General features: G+C 44.3%; 3 protein-coding genes across 15 annotated transcripts in view; 2 read left to right on the top strand and 1 right to left on the bottom strand.

Moving 5' to 3' along the window:
* Positions 1-6,513: 6,513 nt before the first annotated feature.
* On the top strand, positions 6,514-10,404 carry LOC125336066 (nucleoside diphosphate kinase-like). The gene is made up of 5 exons (XM_048324187.1): positions 6,514-6,676; positions 7,199-7,331; positions 7,861-7,962; positions 8,614-8,726; positions 9,060-10,404. The coding sequence occupies exons 2-5, from the start codon at positions 7,203-7,205 to the stop codon at positions 9,175-9,177; spliced, it is 462 nt and encodes a 153-aa protein (XP_048180144.1). The 5' UTR covers positions 6,514-6,676; positions 7,199-7,202; the 3' UTR covers positions 9,178-10,404.
* Positions 10,405-10,868: 464 nt separating this feature from the next.
* On the top strand, positions 10,869-14,029 carry LOC125336044 (nucleoside diphosphate kinase). Its single transcript, XM_048324151.1, has 6 exons — positions 10,869-10,881; positions 11,290-11,566; positions 11,766-11,898; positions 12,432-12,533; positions 13,238-13,350; positions 13,793-14,029. Exons 1-6 carry the CDS (start codon positions 10,869-10,871, stop codon positions 13,908-13,910), a joined length of 756 nt encoding a protein of 251 aa, XP_048180108.1. The 3' UTR covers positions 13,911-14,029.
* Positions 14,030-14,495: 466 nt separating this feature from the next.
* The window catches only part of MBTD1 (mbt domain containing 1), a 35,209-nt gene continuing 29,882 nt past the window's right edge, over positions 14,496-19,822 (bottom strand). For all 13 annotated transcript variants that reach the window (XM_048324173.1, XM_048324175.1, XM_048324177.1 and 10 more), the window contains one exon: positions 14,496-18,411. In XM_048324173.1, coding sequence (XP_048180130.1) covers positions 18,293-18,411 — 119 coding nt within the window. In that variant the 3' untranslated portion in view covers positions 14,496-18,292. The remainder of the gene's footprint in view (positions 18,412-19,822) is intronic.

The following is a 19,822-nucleotide window of genomic DNA, read 5'->3' as shown; positions in this document are numbered from 1 at the left end:
GATCAGTCTCTGCTCCCAGGGAACAAGGGACAGGACACGAGTACACAGCCCTCGTGCGCCAGGGGAGGTTTAGGTTGGACATTAGGAAGAAATTCTTCACAGAATGAGTGATTGAACATTGGAATCATCTGCCCAGGGAGGTGTCATTGTCCCTGGAGGTGTTTAAGAAAAGACTGGATGTGGCAGTCAGTGCTATGCTCTGGTTGATGAGGTGGTGTTGGGTCATAGGTTGGACTGGATGATCTCAAAGGTCTTTTCCAACCTAGTTCATCCTGTGGTTCTGTCAGCCAGTCTGACCATGCACCTGGCACTGCCACTGCAGCCCCTAAACCGCTAAACCACATCACCCAGTGTGTGATTCCACCAACCCTCTGGGCAACCCCTTCCAACCCCTGACCACACCAACAGTAAAAATAAATTTTTCTAATATTGAATCTGAATCTCCCCTATCTCAACCTAAGGCCATTTTCTTTCTGCAGGCAAGGCAGAAGAGTCACATCCCCACCTCACAACACGCTCCTGTCAGTAGTTCTAGAGAGCTGTGAGGTCACCCCTGAGCCTCCTCTTTTTGAGACTAAACAAACCCAGCCTCGTAAGACATGTTTTCTAGTCCCTTTACAAGCCTTGTTCCCCTTCTCTGGACACGCTCCGGCCCCTCAATGTCCTTTTTAAAGTGAGGGGCCCAAAACTGAACGCAGCAGTGTCAGGAATGGCAGGATGATCACTTCCCTGGTGCTGTTGCCCACACTATTCCTGATACAGGCCAAGATATTCCAGGTCACCAGAGTGAACACTGAAGCCCTGGCACTGTGGGTGGAGGCTCTGGGGGCTCCTGACAGCAGGAGTAAGTTTAGTCCCTTTAGTCCCTTAGTGTGGGAGCAGGACAGGGAGCTCCAGTTGGGTTGTGGGGTGGGGGTGCCCCTTGGGCAGCTCCCTCTGTGCATGGCAGATGTGAGGCAATGCAGTCTGACAGCTCCCAGGGTATCTGTTTATCACACCCACGGAGGCACAAATAGACCCAGTGATTCACTGAGGGATGACTGGAGGAGTTAGGATTTTAGCTCCTGGATTCTGGGACTCCGCAGCTCCCAAACTGTGCCTGGGACTCTGTGTTGACTTGTGTCTGGCAGCAAAAAGGCCTTTCCTTTCTAATAAGGTCTCCAGATAATACCAGAAATCCTGTTTTCTTAAGCACTAATACAGCTTAGAAGGCATCTTGCACTTGCCGAGAGAGACTGATTTTCCTAGGATTTGGAACAGGGAGTTCCATTCTGGATCATGTGTTCTGTCATGGGAATAATGGGAGCTGTTACAGACATTTAGGGTAAACTTGAAAATACCTACTGAGACTGAAAATTTTCTGAGTTGCTTCATATCCCTCATTTTTATAATGGAGTTATTTAGGTTGGAAAAGCCCTTGAAGACCATCAAGTCCATCCATTAACCCAGCACTGCTAAGGCCGCCACTAAACCGTGTCCCCAGGTGCCACATGTGCAGATTTTTCAGATGCCTCCAGGGATGGTAACTTCATCATTGCCCTGGGCAGCCTCTGCCAGGGCTTGACAGTGCTTTCAGTGAAGCAATTTTTCCTAATATCCTCTCTAAACCTCCTCTGGTGCAATTTCTATCATTCAACTCGAACTTGGGGAAATCAGTATTTTTCATTATGTAATATCACATGTACAGCTGAGTAACTCGGTGGCCCAGCAGCAGTCCAGGAACAAAGAAATGAGTGCTTAAGAAAAAGCAGAAAGCTTCAGAAGGGGTGGAATTTTAACTGTAGTGATTGCATTCAGCTCCACTGGAGAGCAGCAGAGCCTTGCACTTAATTTTCTCTCATTTGGACTGGTTCTAAGGCAGGAACTGTGCTTTAAATGCATGTGCTGCCTTGTCTCTTCATGTACTGAGCCAGTGAGTCTGCGTGGGAATGACAAAGAAGAAAATACTCCAGCCCTGTATATTTGATTTATTGTGAGTCCTGTTTACACATCATTATCCTCCCAAACTAATATTTAACATGGTGTGGCCAGGGCACAGGCTGTTGAAGTACAAATTTATTTATAAACATTGCAAAAGAAAAGCTGTTTGCCTTTTAATTATGACCCAAAAATGACATAATTCCAGCTAAAAACTAATTTTTAAAAGACATGGCGTGTACCCTTATACATCTCTTCAAATGAAATTTTCATTTAAATTATTGGAAATGATTGCTATGAAGGGATTATTCTTTCCCTGTTTCTCTTTAGCAGTTGTACACTATCCTGGTTTGAAAGACGGGTGCCAAAGAAGGCGGAAACCTGCCTTGGAATGGAAAATGGGACCCCCTTCCCTCTAAATTAATAGAACTGAAATTAGCGGGCTTTCAGGCAAAGACCTGGGAAAAGGAATAGCAGTTCTTTACATGTATATCTATGTGTATGTGTGTATAACAAGGCAAACAAACAGCAGCAACGCCAGCACCAACCACCAGAAGCAGAAACCCGGCAGCAGCCTCTCCCGGCCGCAGCACCTTCCCCTCGCTGCAGCTCCGCTCGCGGCCGCCAGGGGCGCTGCTGGCTCCCGGCCGGGCAGGGCGGGTGCGGCGATTCCCCGCGCCTGCAGGGGGCGCTGTGCCGCCAGCTCGGCCGCCTCTCCACACGGCGATGGCGGCTGGACGGCCGGAGAGAGAGAAAAGGAGCTTCCTTTGCAAACCCCCGGGGCAGCCGGTCCCCGTGCCCCTCCGGATGGCGGAATGAGCTGTAGCAGGAAACCTCGGAGAAGTGGTTGAAATGGCGGAGGTGGGCACACCAGGGGTAGCAAACAAATACAGCAGAAACTCCGCAGCCCTAGCAGAAAGCCACGGGGTGTCCGGGCATCGGGTTAAAAGGTAGCAGGAATCCCTGAGGCAGCGGCAGAGCAAGCGGGGCTGGGCAGGGAATCGCTCCCCTGGGAAGCTCACCAGCGATGTCTGGTCTTGGGGTCAGGCTGTGCAGAGGGGGCGGCCCTGGCAGGGGACAGCGTGCTCCCGGCGCAGCACGCACTGGCTCTGGGCTCCCAGGCAAGCAAAGGAGCAGAGGAGCGAGCCAGCAAGGCCCAGTCACAGGGCCGAAGGGAAAGGAAAAAAAAGAAATGGGCAAAATCCACATGGCAACAGTACCTCTATTCAAAGGCGCCGCGCGGCGTGGCCGCTGTGACGGAATCGCCCCACTGGAGGGAGGGAACCATTCCTCGCCCCGAGCTCTTGCAGCACATCCCAGGCTGGCTCTCACCCTTTGCGATACACTCGGAGCTGGGGAAGGGGGGGGCAGCGACCACCCCGGACACATAACAAAAATAAAACCAAAAATGGATATGGGATAAAAAACCATCCCCAAGACATACACTGAGAAAAACTGCAACTCCTCCATGTTTTGCCTGCTGTCTGCCACAGATTAGAGCCTTTCCCTGAAGCAGGAGTGCTGAGGGAATCTGTGTGTCTGGACTTCTCTCTCCCTTTAGGTCGTACATAGCTCCCCATTCACCTCAGTGTTTTGTGTTGTGGAAGGCACTGAGAGCCTTTGGGGTAGGGGGTTATTCGTGGATGTTTTTTTCTTTTCTGAGCCTGAACAGACCTTGCAGGAAGGCTGGGAACAGCTCCAGTGGGAAGGTACCTCCGTGCTGCTCCTGGGACAAGGCTGGCAGGACCTATCTCCTTGCCATGGATTTTTAACCTGGACCTCACCACGTTCATGCATAACTCTCTATGATGTGACGACAGCTCTGAAGATCCCAGATTGTTGTGAGGATAAAAGTGCCAATCCCCTTGAATCTTCCAGAGATCCTGTTCTCTGTGCAGGATTTGCAGTCACTGCCACCCTACTTGGCAAAAGGCACAAACACATCAGCTCAAAGATGTGAGATGGCAGAAATGGGTCAAGGTGTCTGCTGGCAGCCTGTGGCAAAGGTGGCTCTGAGGATATGCTATTTTTATCCTGTTTCTGTCAGCAAAATGGGGAGATGTGGCTTTCCTTCCCAGACAGAGCAGGAGCATCCCTGAACAGGCTGGCTGCTGCCACTAGACTTGCAGTCAAACTGACAAGTACAGGTAAAAGGGCCATTATTTGTGCTTGTGTTTTATTTCCGGCCATCTGGGGGTTCTTTCACCTGGATAAATGAAGTATTTTAAAAGATGCCAAACTAAAAAATTACCTGGGAGACAAGTCTAAGTGGTGTAAAAATGTGTCTTATTGACAGTCTTACCAGAGTGATCACATTTTATATGCACCTTGCAGTCAGTGTGAGGTCAGAAACTCAGGGGTGGATTAAAAACAGAAGGAGGTATGGAATGATATTCCACTTTCTTGCCAGGAGATTAAGGGACCTTAAGGATGAGCTGTCAATTTAGCACACTAGTCAAGCATATGAAACAGCACAAACAAACCTGATAGTACTGACTTTGTAACTTGAAAGTAGTGGCTCTTTTTAGTAATTAGTGGAGTACAATGCCAGCACATTCTTGCGGAAAGAACTGATTGACAAAAAAAATCAGTTTTCTGGGTAATAAGAAAAATCTATCCATAGAAATAACAATTAATTAGAAAGTGAATTGATTTGCAAATTACCAGGGAAGAAAATCAGCCCTCAGATCACTCTGGGGTTAGAAGAGTTTAGTTGGGACTTTACCCAGGGGAAGGAATTTTTGTAAAAGCTTAGTTTTATAGTGCTTTGTACCTTAAAGCACAACAGAAATCAAGGTAAAGACTGATGAATGATAACTCACTCAGCTAAATGAAGAGTAGGATATCCTGGAGCAACAAAAAATGTCAGAGTGAGGACTCTGGTTACAAGGAGCAAGAGGGCCACAGCACAAAATATGATTTTTTATGGGAACCCCAAATATTCTGGGTGGTACAGACAGAGGCTGTGAGCTGAGACCAGTGTAAAGCTGGGGCCAAAGCAGCAAAGCTGGAGCTGTGCTAAGTTCTCCTGAAGTCTGGAGACATTCACAGTCAGTCCTTTGCCTCAGGCCAGTTTTAAAAATCTCTACTGGTTTTAAGTAATGTGGAAATGGTTTGAGCTCAGCAATTACACTTAGTTCACTCACGGAGAACTTTGAAGGTGTTTACTTCTCTCCCATGATCAGCCCATTTTTTGGAAATTATTTGTCTAGACTCTCTACTTCTTCACATTTTAGATAAACATGTCATTTCCAATAAGTGATCTTGGTAAAATTTGCAATCAGCAAAAGTTCCTTTGTACAGTAACAATAACATGAAGCCTTCTTCTGTGGTGTTTCATGCACCATGTGATGTCCAACTTGCTCTGCTAATCATGGATTAATCTCAAAAGTGACAGAGTTGACCCTTATTTAATGAGGTTAAAAGACTTGGTGAAGATCACAGAGCAGACCTATGGTAAAACTGGAAGTTGTGCTTGCCCACCTTAGGGCAAGTCCTAAGCTTTAATCATTAAATTATGTAGATTTAACAGGGCTGTAAATAAATGCCTTATTGCTGCTTTAAACTTAGTATTTTTCTAAACATCCTGTTTCTAGAGACCTTTCTTCTATTTTTATATATTATTTTTCCATAGTGAAGATTACAGCATCAGAGTTTGTTTAAGTAGTATGAAACATCTTAAATAAATGTGTATTGAAGCAAGAGAGTAAATTGGATTGGCACTGTCAGGAGAATACTCAGAAACTCTAATTCCTAAATAACCTCAAGGAGGTCTTGCTAGAATGTATGATGCTTTTTTTTTTTTAAATACCATTTATTAAATCAGAGATCTTGGAAAGTATGATGACAAAAGACCCTGAATATAACGAAACAGGTTGGTTGAATAGATGCTTAGGTCAGATCTGGAGTCTCCCACCAGAACACAAAGGACCACATGGATGTGTGATGAATTGTGGGGAAGAGAAGGGATCCCAAGAAAGGAAATCCATGTTATCAAAAAGCTGACCTTATCCCTGTCAAGCAGTAAAGTCCTGCCCTGAGGGAAGTGAAATCTTCATTGTTTTGCTTTCAAGAACAGCCAGGGAGTGGAGCCCAGGAAGTTCATCCCAGTTGGGGAAACAAAACCAGGACAAGCACGGATTTCCATCCGGTTGCTTTATCCTCAATTCTCTCAAAGGCAATAAAATGCTCAAGGCAAAGCAGCTCAGTGGTAAATGGTTGAGGGGTCTTTTGACTCAAAGAGCTAATACAGTATAACCGGAAAAAAACCAAACAAAATTAATTACCTTCTTTAAAGAGGAAACACAAGCAGAACAGCACGATAATGAGATTTTTATTAAAATAACGTTACGTGGCTTTTGTTAAATAAAAACCGGGATCCAGCAGGCAAGACTGAAATGCTGGAAGGGGTGAGCCCAGCACCCCCGCTCTAAGGGGATGAGGCCCTGGGTGGGTGCTGGTGTGACCCGGGCGGGGGATCGGGGACAGGGATCGATCCCCAATCGCCCCCGCGGGAACGGCGCTCTGTGCGGGCGGGAGGCTGCGCTGTCGCCACGGCAACCGCGGTGCGGCGGGGCACGGCTAAGCCGGGCGGGGACCCGCGCTGACACGGCTGGAGAGAGCCACCAGGGCGGGACACGGGCTGCCAGGGCCACCGGGAAACAGCGGGGGACACGGGCTGCGAGACTCACAGAGGCCACCAGCGGGGGACACCGTTTGCCACGGCCACCGGCCCACCAGCGGGGGACGAGGTTTCAAGGTTTGCTAGAGCCACCGGGCCACCAGCGGGTAAACCGGGTTGCGGTGCAGCGGGAAGGGACCTTCTGTCCCCGGACAGCGTCACCGCATTCCCGCGGAGCCTCCCCGCAGCCCCTCGCGTCCCTCCCCTGCCCGCTCAGGTGTGCGCGGACACGCCCCTGCAGCGGCGCGGGGCTCGGAGCCCCTCCGGTCCTGCTGGTTTCCAGGTGAAATTGTGCGTTAATCTATTAATTTATTGCACGGCGCTGGAAGATGGATCCGTGTGATCCTTTCCGTTCAGAGCGTTTCTGATTTCAGTATTCGCTGATTGTTCCTACACTTGGCACCCTTCCACTGCTTCAAACTCACTCCTGCAGCACTTGGGGAAACCCGTGTGCGGTCACTGGTTTGTCCAAACGTTGCAGACAGTGGATTACTGACCCTCAGATGCAGCCAATCTAATTACACTGATAGCAGAAAGGATGGGATTTTACACAATTTTGCACAATCCTGGAATAACAACTTTTATTCTCTCCCTCCTCAGGACCATGGCTGCCATCGATGAGCGCACCTTCATCGCCATCAAGCCTGATGGGGTCCAGAGGGGGCTGGTGGGGGAGATCATCAAACGCTTTGAGCTGAAAGGGTTCAAACTGGTGGCCATGAAATTAGTACATGTAAGCTCTCCTTAATTGCTGTGTCTGCTTTTATATATCAGCTGCAGCCTTCAAATAGAGCAGCATGCTATAACAACAAATGTGGCCTCTGTAACATTTAAAACTGAAATTTTGAGAAGTCGTACTTGGGATGTTTTTGGAAAAGTTCCAATTCCCAGCTCTGGCTAAATGCTTTAGACGCGCTAAGCACGCTAATTTTAGTATCCTGATGTCCTTAGTCTGAAGAGAATATTCTTTCAGGTGCATCCTATGCCTAATAAATATCTTTGAGTATCTTTCACAAATCACAGGTCACATAAATTGCCTGTATTGGCAGCAGAAACTTTTCTAAATTGAGCTGGGGTTAAAGCAAACAGTTCAAATTTATATCGACCAAAAGTGCTCCTAGAAAGATGCTAGAAATGCAGAATTTTGAAGTGCGTGCAAGTTTCAGGATTACCAGTGCTCTGTGGTTAATCTCTGTGATTTCACTACGGTCTTAAGTTCTTACTGTAAGCTTTTTTCTCTGTCTGGATGGTTTTTAACCCAGGCCTCTGAGGACCTTCTGAGGGAACACTACATCGACCTCAAGGACCGGCCGTTCTACGATGGCCTGGTGCAATACATGCACTCAGGACCTGTCGTAGCCATGGTGAGTTCCTAGCAAGAAAACCACACTGCTTGATGGTCTTCCCTGCAATGAGATTGTGTCACCTGTTGGATTCTAGTTTATTTCAAAAAGGATTTAAAAATCTGGATTCAAATACTATAATTAGGAAGATGTGCTGTTAACTCCTTTTTCTTTAATCTTTTCTCATAATCTTTTTCTCCTTTGAGTCATTTTGTTGAGGAAGAGGACAGGACAAAAGGGAATCAAAACCAGGACCTTGAGAAACAGTAAACCTGCACAAAAGCCCCACTGACATGCCATGTAGTAAGCAAACTGAAAAAGGATGGTGGAATATTTTTACTCTATTTCCCTTTTTCTCCTTGATAATGTATTTCTAAAATAGTTGAGGTCCAGCTCTCCCATGAGCAGACAGCTCTGTGAGGCTGTTTGACATACTGAGATGGAAAATCATTCTCTCCCCACACTGGGTGAGGAGGAGGGTTGTACAGAAAGGACCATGTGAGCAGATGCTTCAAGAATCTGACAGAAGAATTGGAGATAAAATATGTCTCACTATGACAAATATTCAGATGGTGATTTGTGCCATGATGGACAGCCCGGTGTTCTTGTGGATGGTATAATTTAACTGCTGCTAAAATTTAATAATCTCAGTGGAAATTTTTTTTCTTTAAGGTGTGGGAAGGTCTTAATGTGATTAAGACTGGAAGGGTGATGCTGGGAGAAACCAATCCATTTGATTCCAAGCCTGGCACTATTCGTGGGGACTTCTGTGTCCAAGTTGGAAGGTAAATTTTAAAACTTCTGGTATCATCCAAAGGCACTAAATGCCAAGTGTTATGTCATGATATCTGCAGGAACTGTGCTCCATCCTTCTCTGTCTTACACATGGAGCTGCCATTCCCTGTGCCCATGTCATGTTAGGATCTAAGGATGGAAATCAAGTTGTGGTTGTCCCCAGAGACAACAATGAGGAGCAAAGCTGGCACTGCCTATGCTGTATCTTTTCCTACTTTACTGTTACTTAAAGCTCCTGTCCATAATGGGAACCACTTCAAAACAAGAAGCTTGCTTTACTTTAAGAATTCTCTTACTCTTATATTCACCTTTTCTTTTCCTAGGAACATCATTCATGGCAGTGATTCTGTGGAAAGTGCTGAGACAGAGATCAATTTATGGTTCACTCCTGAAGAACTGGTTGATTACAGAAGCTGTGCTCATGAGTGGATCTATGATTAACACCCAGCCTGGATCTTCTGATATCCCCACTGTCTGTGAGCAGCTGCCAGTCTCTAGCTATTCCAAAGAATTCCCTGGTAGAAACCTCAGAAAACACTGAGATTGCTCTGTTGTGGATGTTTAAAATAGAGTCAGTGCTTGCTGCTCCTTTGATTTAAAAGCTGTCAGGTTACAAATGGGATTGCACTTTTTAAAAGCTGCTTCTGGGGTTGAGAGATATGAGGTGAAAACACGGAGCAGATAACATATATTTTTCTGAAGTACTTATAGAGGGTATTTTGGTAAACAGAAAAAAATGGGTAAACAATTTATTTGGTAAATAAATGTGCAAATGACTTGGAGTCAGAGGTTAACTTTGCTAAAACATTAGAGGACAACTGATAGTGGTGTAAATGCATTGCTAATATGCCCAGATGTTGAGGATTTACTTAATATCAAATGTGTCCCCATTCCTAAAACAGCTGCAGAAAAAGCCCATTTCTCTCCCCAGAACATGATGTGCCCAAAGAGAGCTCAGCTCTGGCTAAAATGACAACTGGCCTCCACAATGACACTATTTCAGCTTGCTTTTTTTCCCTTCCACGTGGGATTTATTTAGCATTTTGAGGAAAGATTAACCGGCCAGGCTTCATGAAATGTCCTTTTATGTGAAAAGAAGATTAATGTGAGGATGGATGAGGGAGATTCTACCTTCAGCCACTTCAGTGCAGCAGCTGTCTGATATTGCACAGAGCAATAAGTGGTGCTTGCTTTGCCAGCTGAACAGCTGATAGTTTAGCTTTGTTATCATTTGTGTCCTTTCCTTAGTAGTTGGAACTACAAAGCAAACAATCCTTGGATAAGTTGTTTCAGAAGTGACTTCAGCGCTATCATTTTGTATTTATTTAATGATGTAAAGAAGTACAGTCATCATAATGCAGAAGGTGTTTCAGTTTCAAGAGCAAAAGTTGTACTGGATGAGGTAGTTGGGATTGATACTATGTATTTATGTCCCTGCAATATTTTATTCACTAAGAGCAAGAATTCCATGGAATCAGTTGTTCAAACTCCATGATTTTTTCCCCCCACAGTGAGTTCTTGTGTCTGAATACTGAACTATGCAGCAAATATTGAAAACTTAGGATACCTTATGGTGATATCAAACTCCTAAAAAGAGATGGTACAAAATAAAACAATATTTGCTTAAGTGAAGTATTTCTTAAGTGAAATAAAAAGAAATTTTAAATATTTTGTCTTTAATTAATGAGTATAAGGAGAGGGAACAAGATCTCTAACTATGAAGCTGTAGGTGAGGCTGTGAGATTCTCTTCTGAAAATATTCAGTGTTATACAAGAAAAACAATTAAATTAAAAGTAGTTGGAAGAAAGGGAATATGTGACAAACCTGGGTACGGGATGAATGGTCTCCAGTTTAATCTTTGCTTGAAAGGTCACTTAAGATTTCCTGATTCCACAAAACAGAGAAATATGGGTTATCCGGAGATGTGGGGGTTGTCAGGAGGCTGCTGATTAGTGTTTCTAATGTGATGAGATTGGGAAAACGTGGAGGCCAGCACTCCTGCACGGCTGAGGTGCCTGGGCAGGTCCAGTGTGAAACCACTAATTGACCCTGTGAAGCCACTCACTGGCCCCTCAGTAAGAGACAACGCAAGGACTACAGAGGCTATTTCATCGATATCCCACTTGCAGTGATGGTGTGCGATTGTAACTTGCTCAGGAAAGGGTGTTTCATCAACTAGTAAAGGGCCAAGTAGTGAACATCATAAAAAGTAACAACACACTCCCTGCTTCATGTTGTGACATGGGTTCAGGGACTGTGAGGTTTTGACAGCTGGCAGCTTCATCTTCTCAATAAAGTTACCAATAACGTTCCTGGGTTACGGATCCCACATCACTTTTCTGGGATAAATACGCTTTCGAGGAGCTGTAGCCGTGCTGTGCGGTGCAGCCGGGTTGGCAGGACCAACCCTCAGACCGCGGGGATACCTGAAAACAGCCAAGCCAGCACCAATGAGTAAAAAATAATTTAGTTGTGTTAAACATCCGCCGTCGCTTCAGTGCCTTAAAGGCTTAAGCCACAGTTGCTGCGCCTGTAAATCAATAACCCTCGAGGCGGCGGAGGCGACAGGTGCGGCCGGGCCTGGCCAAGAGCCGCCCCCCGGCCGCGGGGCCCGGCAGCGCCCGCTGCCTGGTTCGGTCCGGTCCCGTCTCATCCCGGCCCGGCCCGGTCCCGCTCGGTGCTGGCGATCCCGCCCCCGAAGCGCCGCCGGCCCGGCGGCTCCTCCTCTGCGCGGGGCGGGGGATCCGCGGCCCGCCCGCCTTCTCCTCCGCCTCTTCCTCCGGCGGCAGCGGCGCGGGCGGCAGCGGCGGCGGCAGCAGCTCCGGAAAGGTGAGGCCGGGCCGGGCCCCGCGCTCCAGGGGCACGGGGGGTGCGGGCGGAGGGGCCCCGCGGGGTTCGGCGGGGCCGGGCCGGGCTCGGCGGGGCCGGGGGGACGTTCGGTGGCGGTGCCGCGTGGCGGGGCGGTGCCGCCATGGCCGCCGCCGACCTTGAGGCCGCGCGTCCCCTCACGCCGCGCTCCCGCCCGCAGCGCCATGGCGGGGAACGGCGAGCGCACCTTCATCGCCATCAAGCCCGACGGCGTCCAGCGCGGGCTGGTCGGGGAGATCATCAAGCGGTTCGAGCAGAAAGGGTTCCGGCTCGTGGCCATGAAGTTCGTGCACGTGAGTGCCCGCGTCTTTATACCCCCCATCCCCGTGCCTGCCGTGCCCGAGAGGGGCTCACCACACCCACGCACAGAGAGTCTCCCCTTGCGGCTGCTTCTACGGCAGAGCGGGGATCTGATGCGGCTGTGCTGGGGCACGCCTCGGGCCCGGCTTCCTGCCCAGCACGCGGCTTCTCCCCTTTCCAGAAAAAGCGAATTTTGCTCCAGTGGTTTAATGCAGCCCGATTGAGAGCTGGAATGGCCTTGGCTGAAAGGCTGTGTTGGGTAACATCACCCAGGAATCCCGTACTCTCCTTATCGCTGAGGGTCACTGCAGTGCAAAGAAATCATATTGCCAATTCCCAGCACTGCCACAAAGAACTCCCTTAATGTTACAGCAGGAGCTCACGTTGATACCCACAATAGCACTGCAGCATTGTTGGTAACATTAATTATTAGTGAATCTAATCACTCATAGTCTTACACCTGTAACACCTTCTGTTCAGTGATACTCAGAAAATGATATTTAAAGTTACATCTGCCCTTTTAAAGGCCTCTGAAGACCTTCTCAAACAACATTACATTGACCTGAAAGACCGCCCCTTCTTCCCTGGTTTGGTTAAATACATGAACTCTGGACCTATTGTGGCCATGGTAAGTGGCTTGATTTTAGTTTAAGATTACTTTCTTGAGTATATTTGTCTTGCTCTATAAATTATTAAGAATATTCAGAGATATTGTTGCAGATACATTTTTTTCAAACTACCTAGTTCTGATAGTGGCAAAAGAAAAAGTTAAAATTAAGACAGTGAAGTTGCTATAATAAGAAGAAAAGTGCACATATAAAATGGGTATTAAAACGCGTAATATATAAATGCATAAAGCAAAATTCCCGAAAGCGAGTCTTCTGCACCAAAAATCTGCTTTGGGCAAGGTCAGACTTTCAGACACAGAAACCCATCTTCTGTGTCATTCATTCTTACATTCCTCGCAAAACAAGGCACTTGCTCTAATAGCATCTCCTGCTGTGGTTATGAGCTAGGAGAGAACACTCAGCAGGGTGTCCCTATCCCACCACAACACAAAGGGCTGGGAGTTGGCCTTGTACATTAACTCTGAGGCTTGGTGAAGGATCTCCTTCACTGCAGTAACAATGGTGATGGTCCTTTTTACAAGTACTTCCAGCTCATATGCTTTTTCCCTTGTCACCTTTACAGGCCTAAGAGAGAATCTAGGCAGGGTTAATTTCTTTAGTGGTAGAGCCTTTGTTTCTTTGCAAAGTATGGTAGAGCAAAGATGAGTTGTCAATATTTTGTATAAGCATGGCGTAACAGAATTTTTTGTTTTTTTACTTTAAGGTATGGGAAGGACTCAACGTGGTTAAAACTGGGAGAGTAATGCTGGGGGAAACCAACCCTGCAGACTCCAAGCCTGGCACCATCCGTGGTGACTTCTGCATTCAAGTGGGAAGGTTTGTGCTCAGTCTCTTAATTGATACTCAAAACTCAACAACTCCTACTCACTGTTTCACTGCCAACACAAAAACTGTTGGTAGTCTCCTATTCTACAAAGCCAGAATTGGTGGTAGATACCTTAGTCTGATGGTATTTCATTTGCAGGTCACAGTGCATAGCTGCTGCTTAGGAAAGTGGTACAAAGCTGACTTTGTTTGCAGTCCAGCTCCTCCCCAGAGCAGCACGTAAGCTCAGGCAGGGTCTGGTGTAGAACAGTAGCTCTAGAGCAACCCTGAGAAAAATAATTAGCTCTTGGGGGGGTGGGGGTGTTGGAACACTACCAGAAATAACAGCAATGGTCTCCCTGCTCTAGATGCCTCATGCAAGTTTTTTGCAAATTGAGAACAAGGTTGCTGAAAGTGTATTTTTATAGGGAACAATGTTTGTCTCCTTCCACAGGAACATCATCCATGGCAGTGACTCCGTGGAGAGTGCACAGAAGGAGATCAACCTGTGGTTCAAACCGGCAGAGCTCATCGACTTCAAGCCCTGTGCACATGACTGGATCTATGAGTGATGGGTTCCCACAGTGATTTGTGCCTTCCAACACCTCATCTCATTCCAGCTGCTGCCCTGGGAGCAACCACCGTTATCTTAGTGCTGAAAGTGACTGTCAAATAAATGGGTGTGAACTAATTCCTTGTGGTGCGTTCACTTACAACAGACCCCTGTTCAAATACTCATGGAAGTCATTTTAGTCATTCAGGAGCCACTGACACGTGGTCCTGGCACAGCTGCTGAACTCAAGAAGTGGCAAATTTGCAGAGGGAGAGCTGAAGGGAGGCAGGAGCTAGAAGAAAAACGGGATACCACAAAATTTCCCTCCTTATACAAATATTAATACTAATACTAAATGAAATGAGAGCCAAGTGCAAAGCTTGCTCTCTGAAATGATTATCTAATTCACCTTCTCCTATCAAACCCATTACCTTGTGCTCAGGGCCTCACAGGATTTGCTGTCAGACCAATATACCCAGTTACTTAAAATACTCATGGTTTTACAGATTGTGGGTATTAATGTGCATTATCTTGAGAGAAATAAGCTGAAATGCATTTAGGGCTAAGAGTGTCTTTTAAACAAAACAATCCCTACTCAGAAAAAGACTTTTTATAATTTTTATTTTGTGTAAAAAAGGCAAATTTAGTGAATTATTTTCATCTTGTACACAAAGTTATAATTTTAATGCTTTTCACATCCATGCTGAAAATCTGCAGTCTCGTAAAAATGAAAGTAACATTAATTTCTCCAAAAGCATTTTTTCACTGAGTTATGTACATTGCATGAGAAAGCTTTAAATACTTTCTCACTGACCACACAAATTACCAAGAAAATAAAAGATAAATTTGTACAGATATTGATCTATATATCAAATACATACAGAAATTATGTAAAAACCCCATTTGTTTAATCTTGATTCCCGCCCCAACATTTTCCCGGGGGCCAAAGCTGATGCCTTTTTTTGTATAAATGGCTGTGACTTTTCATTTTAAATATGAAAAAAAATCAAAAGGAAGAAAAATTCAGCTGAAATCACAGTTTTTTAAAATCCCTTCCCAATAAAGGATTGTTACCAAATATATTAGCACCATCGTACAAAGATTGAGGGAGGGTATTCACATCACAGAAAACAACAATAAAAAACCAAAACAAACACTGAAACCCGTGTTAGTATCCGTAGAACAAGGAATCAATAACTGCTGTAGCTTTCCTTAGACATAGCAAGGAACAGGTTAGAGTTCTACTGAAAATAACATAACAATCAAAGATCAGCAGAGATTTGGAGCAAGGAAAGGGGCAGCAGCCAGGGCAGGAACAGGGCTTGGGCTGCCTCATGGTCAGAAAAACCTGCTGTGCCAAATGCCAGAATTAGTCTGACCCCATTGAAGGTTTCAGGTGTCCAACATCTGCTGCTCTCTCAGCCAGGTACCACAGCTTGAAGCCAAGAGAAACATCCCAGAGCCACGGGAATGCTTTGCAAAGCCAGGGAGCTGCCACAGGGACACGCCACAGGCTCTCTGGAGATCACATCCCTGGTAGCACCTTGCTCAGGTTTTCCTGAGCTTCTCCTCAGCAAGTGACTTCCAGCAGCTCCTTCCATGGTTTGCTTAGCACAGATGTCACTGTACTCGACAATTACACAACTGAGGCATATTATGAACTCAGAGACACAAAAGACATTTCACCAACTGCTGAAGTCACACAGGTACCCGAGAACATACATCACCTCACAAGACTTTAGTGTTTGATGAATAAAAGAATACTATAACGACTGACAGAACAGATTCTTACATTTTCCAGCACAGGAAGTGTGTTAAGGACTAATTTTCCCTCTTGACATTTGAAGACCAACTCTGAAATCAGGGATGAGCCTGGGCAATACTCAGGAGCCCAAGTTTAGTGACCTGGCAATGCACCTCACTCATTAACTAGCCCGACCTTCTACCTTAGGAAACACTAATTAATGCAACAGTTTTTCTACTCAAGTCAGAAGCTGCTGATGAGAGAAGAAAGCAAGATTGTGAGAACCTTGTTCCAGCTGACTGGGACAACCTGCAAGTTGTTGCATTAAAAAAAAAATAAATAAATCAACAGTACTATACTTACCAAACCAAATCAATGCTTGCAGAGCTGGATTTTACAGCAGGTTAAATTGAGAACATAGGAAAACAAACACTCAAGGCTCAAAGTGTCACTACAATGGTCTCTAATCCTACTTCTCCAATCTAGGCTGTTCAAAATAAACTTCATGGGTGGGTCAGAATCTGAGATAAGGTATTTGAAGTCTACCAGGTCCAACAAAGTCCTTTTCATGGCTGTTATAGAGAGCTAAAATGTCTTTACCACCTGAAGTTACAGATTCCTGTAATCTGATTAACAGATTCTGTCAATAGAAGAAGCTGTTGTTAAAAATGGGTCGTTATTTAAGAAATGTTACCAGTAAGGGAGAAAAGGATTCCAGACATTCCTACACTATACAGGACATGTTTTACTTCCAGTAGTAAATACAAAACTTTACGTAATTAACCCCTCTTGCATAGAATGAGGTAAACCTGTGCATATCACCAATACTATGTACCCAAAGTTAGAGCAATTTTTTAGAAAATAATCAAATTGCTGGTTTTCAACTTTCTATGCACTTTTTTTTTTTAAGCTCAAACAACAATATACAAAAATGGTCTCCTGGGGCTGTGTGGGTTGATATCCTTAAAGCATTTCTTAGGCTGTAGGAATACAGATGTTAATAATTTTTGATCGATTTTTTTTTTAAGCCCTAATTTATGGTCAAGAGTCATTGTACTGCTCCGAAGGGGACCTGTGAAGACCCAGAAGCACTTGCAGAACTTATGAGATAATTCCTGAGAGTTTAGTTAATGAACCTTACTGGTAAAAGCTAAAGCTCTTGATGCACATTTTTCCAGTCACAGCTCTGCAGGGCTGATCAACCACCTCACTCATCAACTCCATTTACAAAAATGTACAAAGGTTAAAAATATGGAAAGATAAAATCCAAATTACTAAGAGCTCCTGCAAAAATTTTGTGTTTAAGTGGTTGTCATTTTCACCCTTTTATGTGACTTTTGCCTTGTAAAATTCTAGAAGTTGACCAGGTGGGGCTAATGGGATACTTGACATGAGACAAGAATTCCAGGCAATAGGCAAATCCAGTTTATGAATTATAGACTAAAACCATGTAATTTTTATACTGTTCTCAAGTCACAACTCCTATGTTACACTATTGCAGCAAGACATGAATATTGCAGGCTATGCAGGACTGAACTAATTTTTAATCCACAGTGTAGGGCTCCTTTCAGCTCACCTGAAACCACGTGGCACATCAGTTCTGAATGGTCACAGATAAATATTTAAGATGGTAAGGAAACATTTAGGGCTTCCTGAATGGAAAAAAATTTAAAAAGAAAGAAAAAAAAAAATCACAAGAATACTCACAAGTTCCTTCCCAATAACCAAGGGAGTCCTTAGTGACTGTCCATCTAAGCTGCTTCTTCAGTCAAAATTCAGAGCTAAAACTAATCTTCCAATGAGGGAATTTTCTGAAGTTCCAGTTTGGCATAGGGCTCTGTAAACATCTGCTGAAGCATTCCAAGACTACAGACATTCATGTACAGACAAGGGCTTTCTAGATCCAATCCAATGCCCACTGCAGTCGATGGAGACAAGGCTACTGATACTAATGGGCACTGAATCAGACCCTAAGGAACATTAAAAACCAAAATTTTATATAGAAAAAGGTATTTTAAACTAAATAAAAACACCTTGAAAAGTTAAAATCTTCCTCAGGCCATGGCTCCGCTCCGTTGCACTTGGGCCTACTCACTGAGTAGAGCTTTACAGCACTATCTTCCACATACAATTTATGCCTCTAAATCAGGGCTTAAAAGCCTTATTTTCACAATTAAAAAAACAGAGGCGTGACCAGTGCAGTTCACAAGAGTCTAAAAGTCTCCCAACTTGTACCAAAAAGGTTCATTTGTTATGACAGTTCATTTGTATTTGCAACTATATCTTCCTCCAACTGCTTCCCACAACCATGCTAATTAAACTTTAATCTTACCAAAAAATTAGAATTTCAGTTCTTGTTAACAATGCACAATAAATCTGAACTTGAAAATATTACAAAATTCTTTCAAAAGCTTCAAATACAACACAAAAGTGTCCATTTTTTTTGTTTTTAATAAATTGAAAAATCTTTTTCACTAAAATAGTTTCCCCGCCCTTCCAAAAAATTCTGAACTGAGTCTAATTCACCTACAGTTAGCAAAGTGCCCCAGGCACAGTCACCCGAACTGCACCATCCAAGTGGGAACAGAATCAGTCAGTCTTGGAGAAAGGTTCTTTTCCTATCACCAATGCTGTGCCCCACACTCCTGGGAGCTGCCTCAGGGCTCCTGTTTGATGTAGTAGCTGGCGGAGCCGTTGCTCTCCTGGTCAGATGCTCCCTGCAGGAAGCTGTACTCCTCTCCATCCAGCAACTCCTCCTTCAGCTGCAATGAAGTCACTACAAATCAAAAATTCATGTTAAACATCTATACAATTTAAAGTGCAACTTTTCCTTCAATTTACTTAATAATATTGCTATTGGGAGCACCCCAGATTCCCCATTTTCTTATAGTCTGCATTTTAGCAATGCTTTAACACTCAGGATCCCACAGAGAGCAGACACTTTGTGAGTGCAGATGGAACCTCCAGTTATGCTCCAATATTAACAGACTTCAAATTACTTACAATAATATATTCTCTACAAGGTTTTTTCAAGATCTGAGTATTTTAAACCACTTAAACTTTTAAACCACTTTGCTTCCTATTTAGTCTTTATGCAAGTAAAAATGAGATTGGAAATGGCCAACAGTTAACCTATAATTCAAATTACTTAGCCCAGTTACCGCAGTCTATGTGAGACAACAAAATTATTGACAAAGATTTCTCAATACATCATTAAAATTTTAAGTTCCCAGACAGTTTCATTCAAGCAAAACATTTTTTGTAGTTTCAATCTTCTCTCTTCTTTTGTCAAAATTAAATAGAAATGAGATCTAAGACAAAGATGTTATGAATAGCAATAATGTCACACTTACTCTTCCTGTTTCATTAATGAATAGAGATGATTATCAAAATATGAGCACAATGAAAAGAACACTGAAAACAAAACATGTAAGCATTCATTAAAGGTGCAGTACCCACATTAAAGGGTTGATTATACAAAAATAAATGATTCTCTATGACCAAATGAATGAGAAAAGTATCAAAGTTTATAATTATTGAGTATAAAGTTTATATACATTGTCAATGTGTCTTGAAATGCAGGAATATGCAGTGAAAGAAAAAAAACCCAACCCCATAACCTGCTGCTACTGATAGCCCTTCAGTAACTTACAAGCTGTTTGATTATTCTTTTACAAATATTCTATGTCATCTTCTATGTTGAAACAAGTTCTTGAGCTAAATAAAAATAAAATTTGAAAATTAAGATAGTAGAAGATGTCAAAAGTTGCAGCATAATGCAAGCTCTCCTCATCTTTAGTAGATTCTTCCTCCCATCTACACAGCCCACAATCCCTTCCTTATTTTTTTCTCTCAAGTACTTTTCCCTGCATCATGCCCATCTCTGACCAAGATTCCTGATCTTTGGGGTACAACAAAGTGCTGTCTAAATGCTAAGACACACAATTGGCTACTTGGCTATGCTGCAATACCTTAAGCAAAGGCTACACAGAGGTCAGGGATACAAACCAACCCACCATGCACATTGTTTCCCTTCTCTCCCCCCAGCAGGAAGCTCCTGCAGGTACAGGAGTAACAGCAGTTGCCATGATTTGGATTGTCTTTGGCTCATTTAAACCAAAGTCCTGACATTCAGTTTGTTTCTATTATACAGCTTTTAACTACAATCCTCCATCAGAAAAGCTTAG

Source organism: Corvus hawaiiensis, chromosome 19 (assembly GCF_020740725.1).
Source record: "Corvus hawaiiensis isolate bCorHaw1 chromosome 19, bCorHaw1.pri.cur, whole genome shotgun sequence".
Lineage (NCBI taxonomy): Eukaryota > Metazoa > Chordata > Aves > Passeriformes > Corvidae > Corvus > Corvus hawaiiensis.
This window is presented reverse-complemented; position numbering and strand designations above follow the sequence as displayed.

Bases quoted from the DNA above. Each gene is read 5' to 3' on its own strand.
- LOC125336066 (XM_048324187.1), top strand. From the start codon at position 7,203: ATGGCTGCCATCGATGAGCGCACCTTCATCGCCATCAAGCCTGATGGG. The intron at 7,332-7,860 runs GTAAGCTCTCCT...TTTTTAACCCAG, and splicing joins TGGCCATGAAATTAGTACAT to GCCTCTGAGGACCTTCTGAG. The intron at 8,727-9,059 runs GTAAATTTTAAA...TTCTTTTCCTAG, and splicing joins TTCTGTGTCCAAGTTGGAAG to GAACATCATTCATGGCAGTG.
- LOC125336044 (XM_048324151.1), top strand. The intron at 11,567-11,765 runs GTGAGGCCGGGC...TCCCGCCCGCAG, and splicing joins GCGGCAGCAGCTCCGGAAAG to CGCCATGGCGGGGAACGGCG. The intron at 11,899-12,431 runs GTGAGTGCCCGC...GCCCTTTTAAAG, and splicing joins TGGCCATGAAGTTCGTGCAC to GCCTCTGAAGACCTTCTCAA.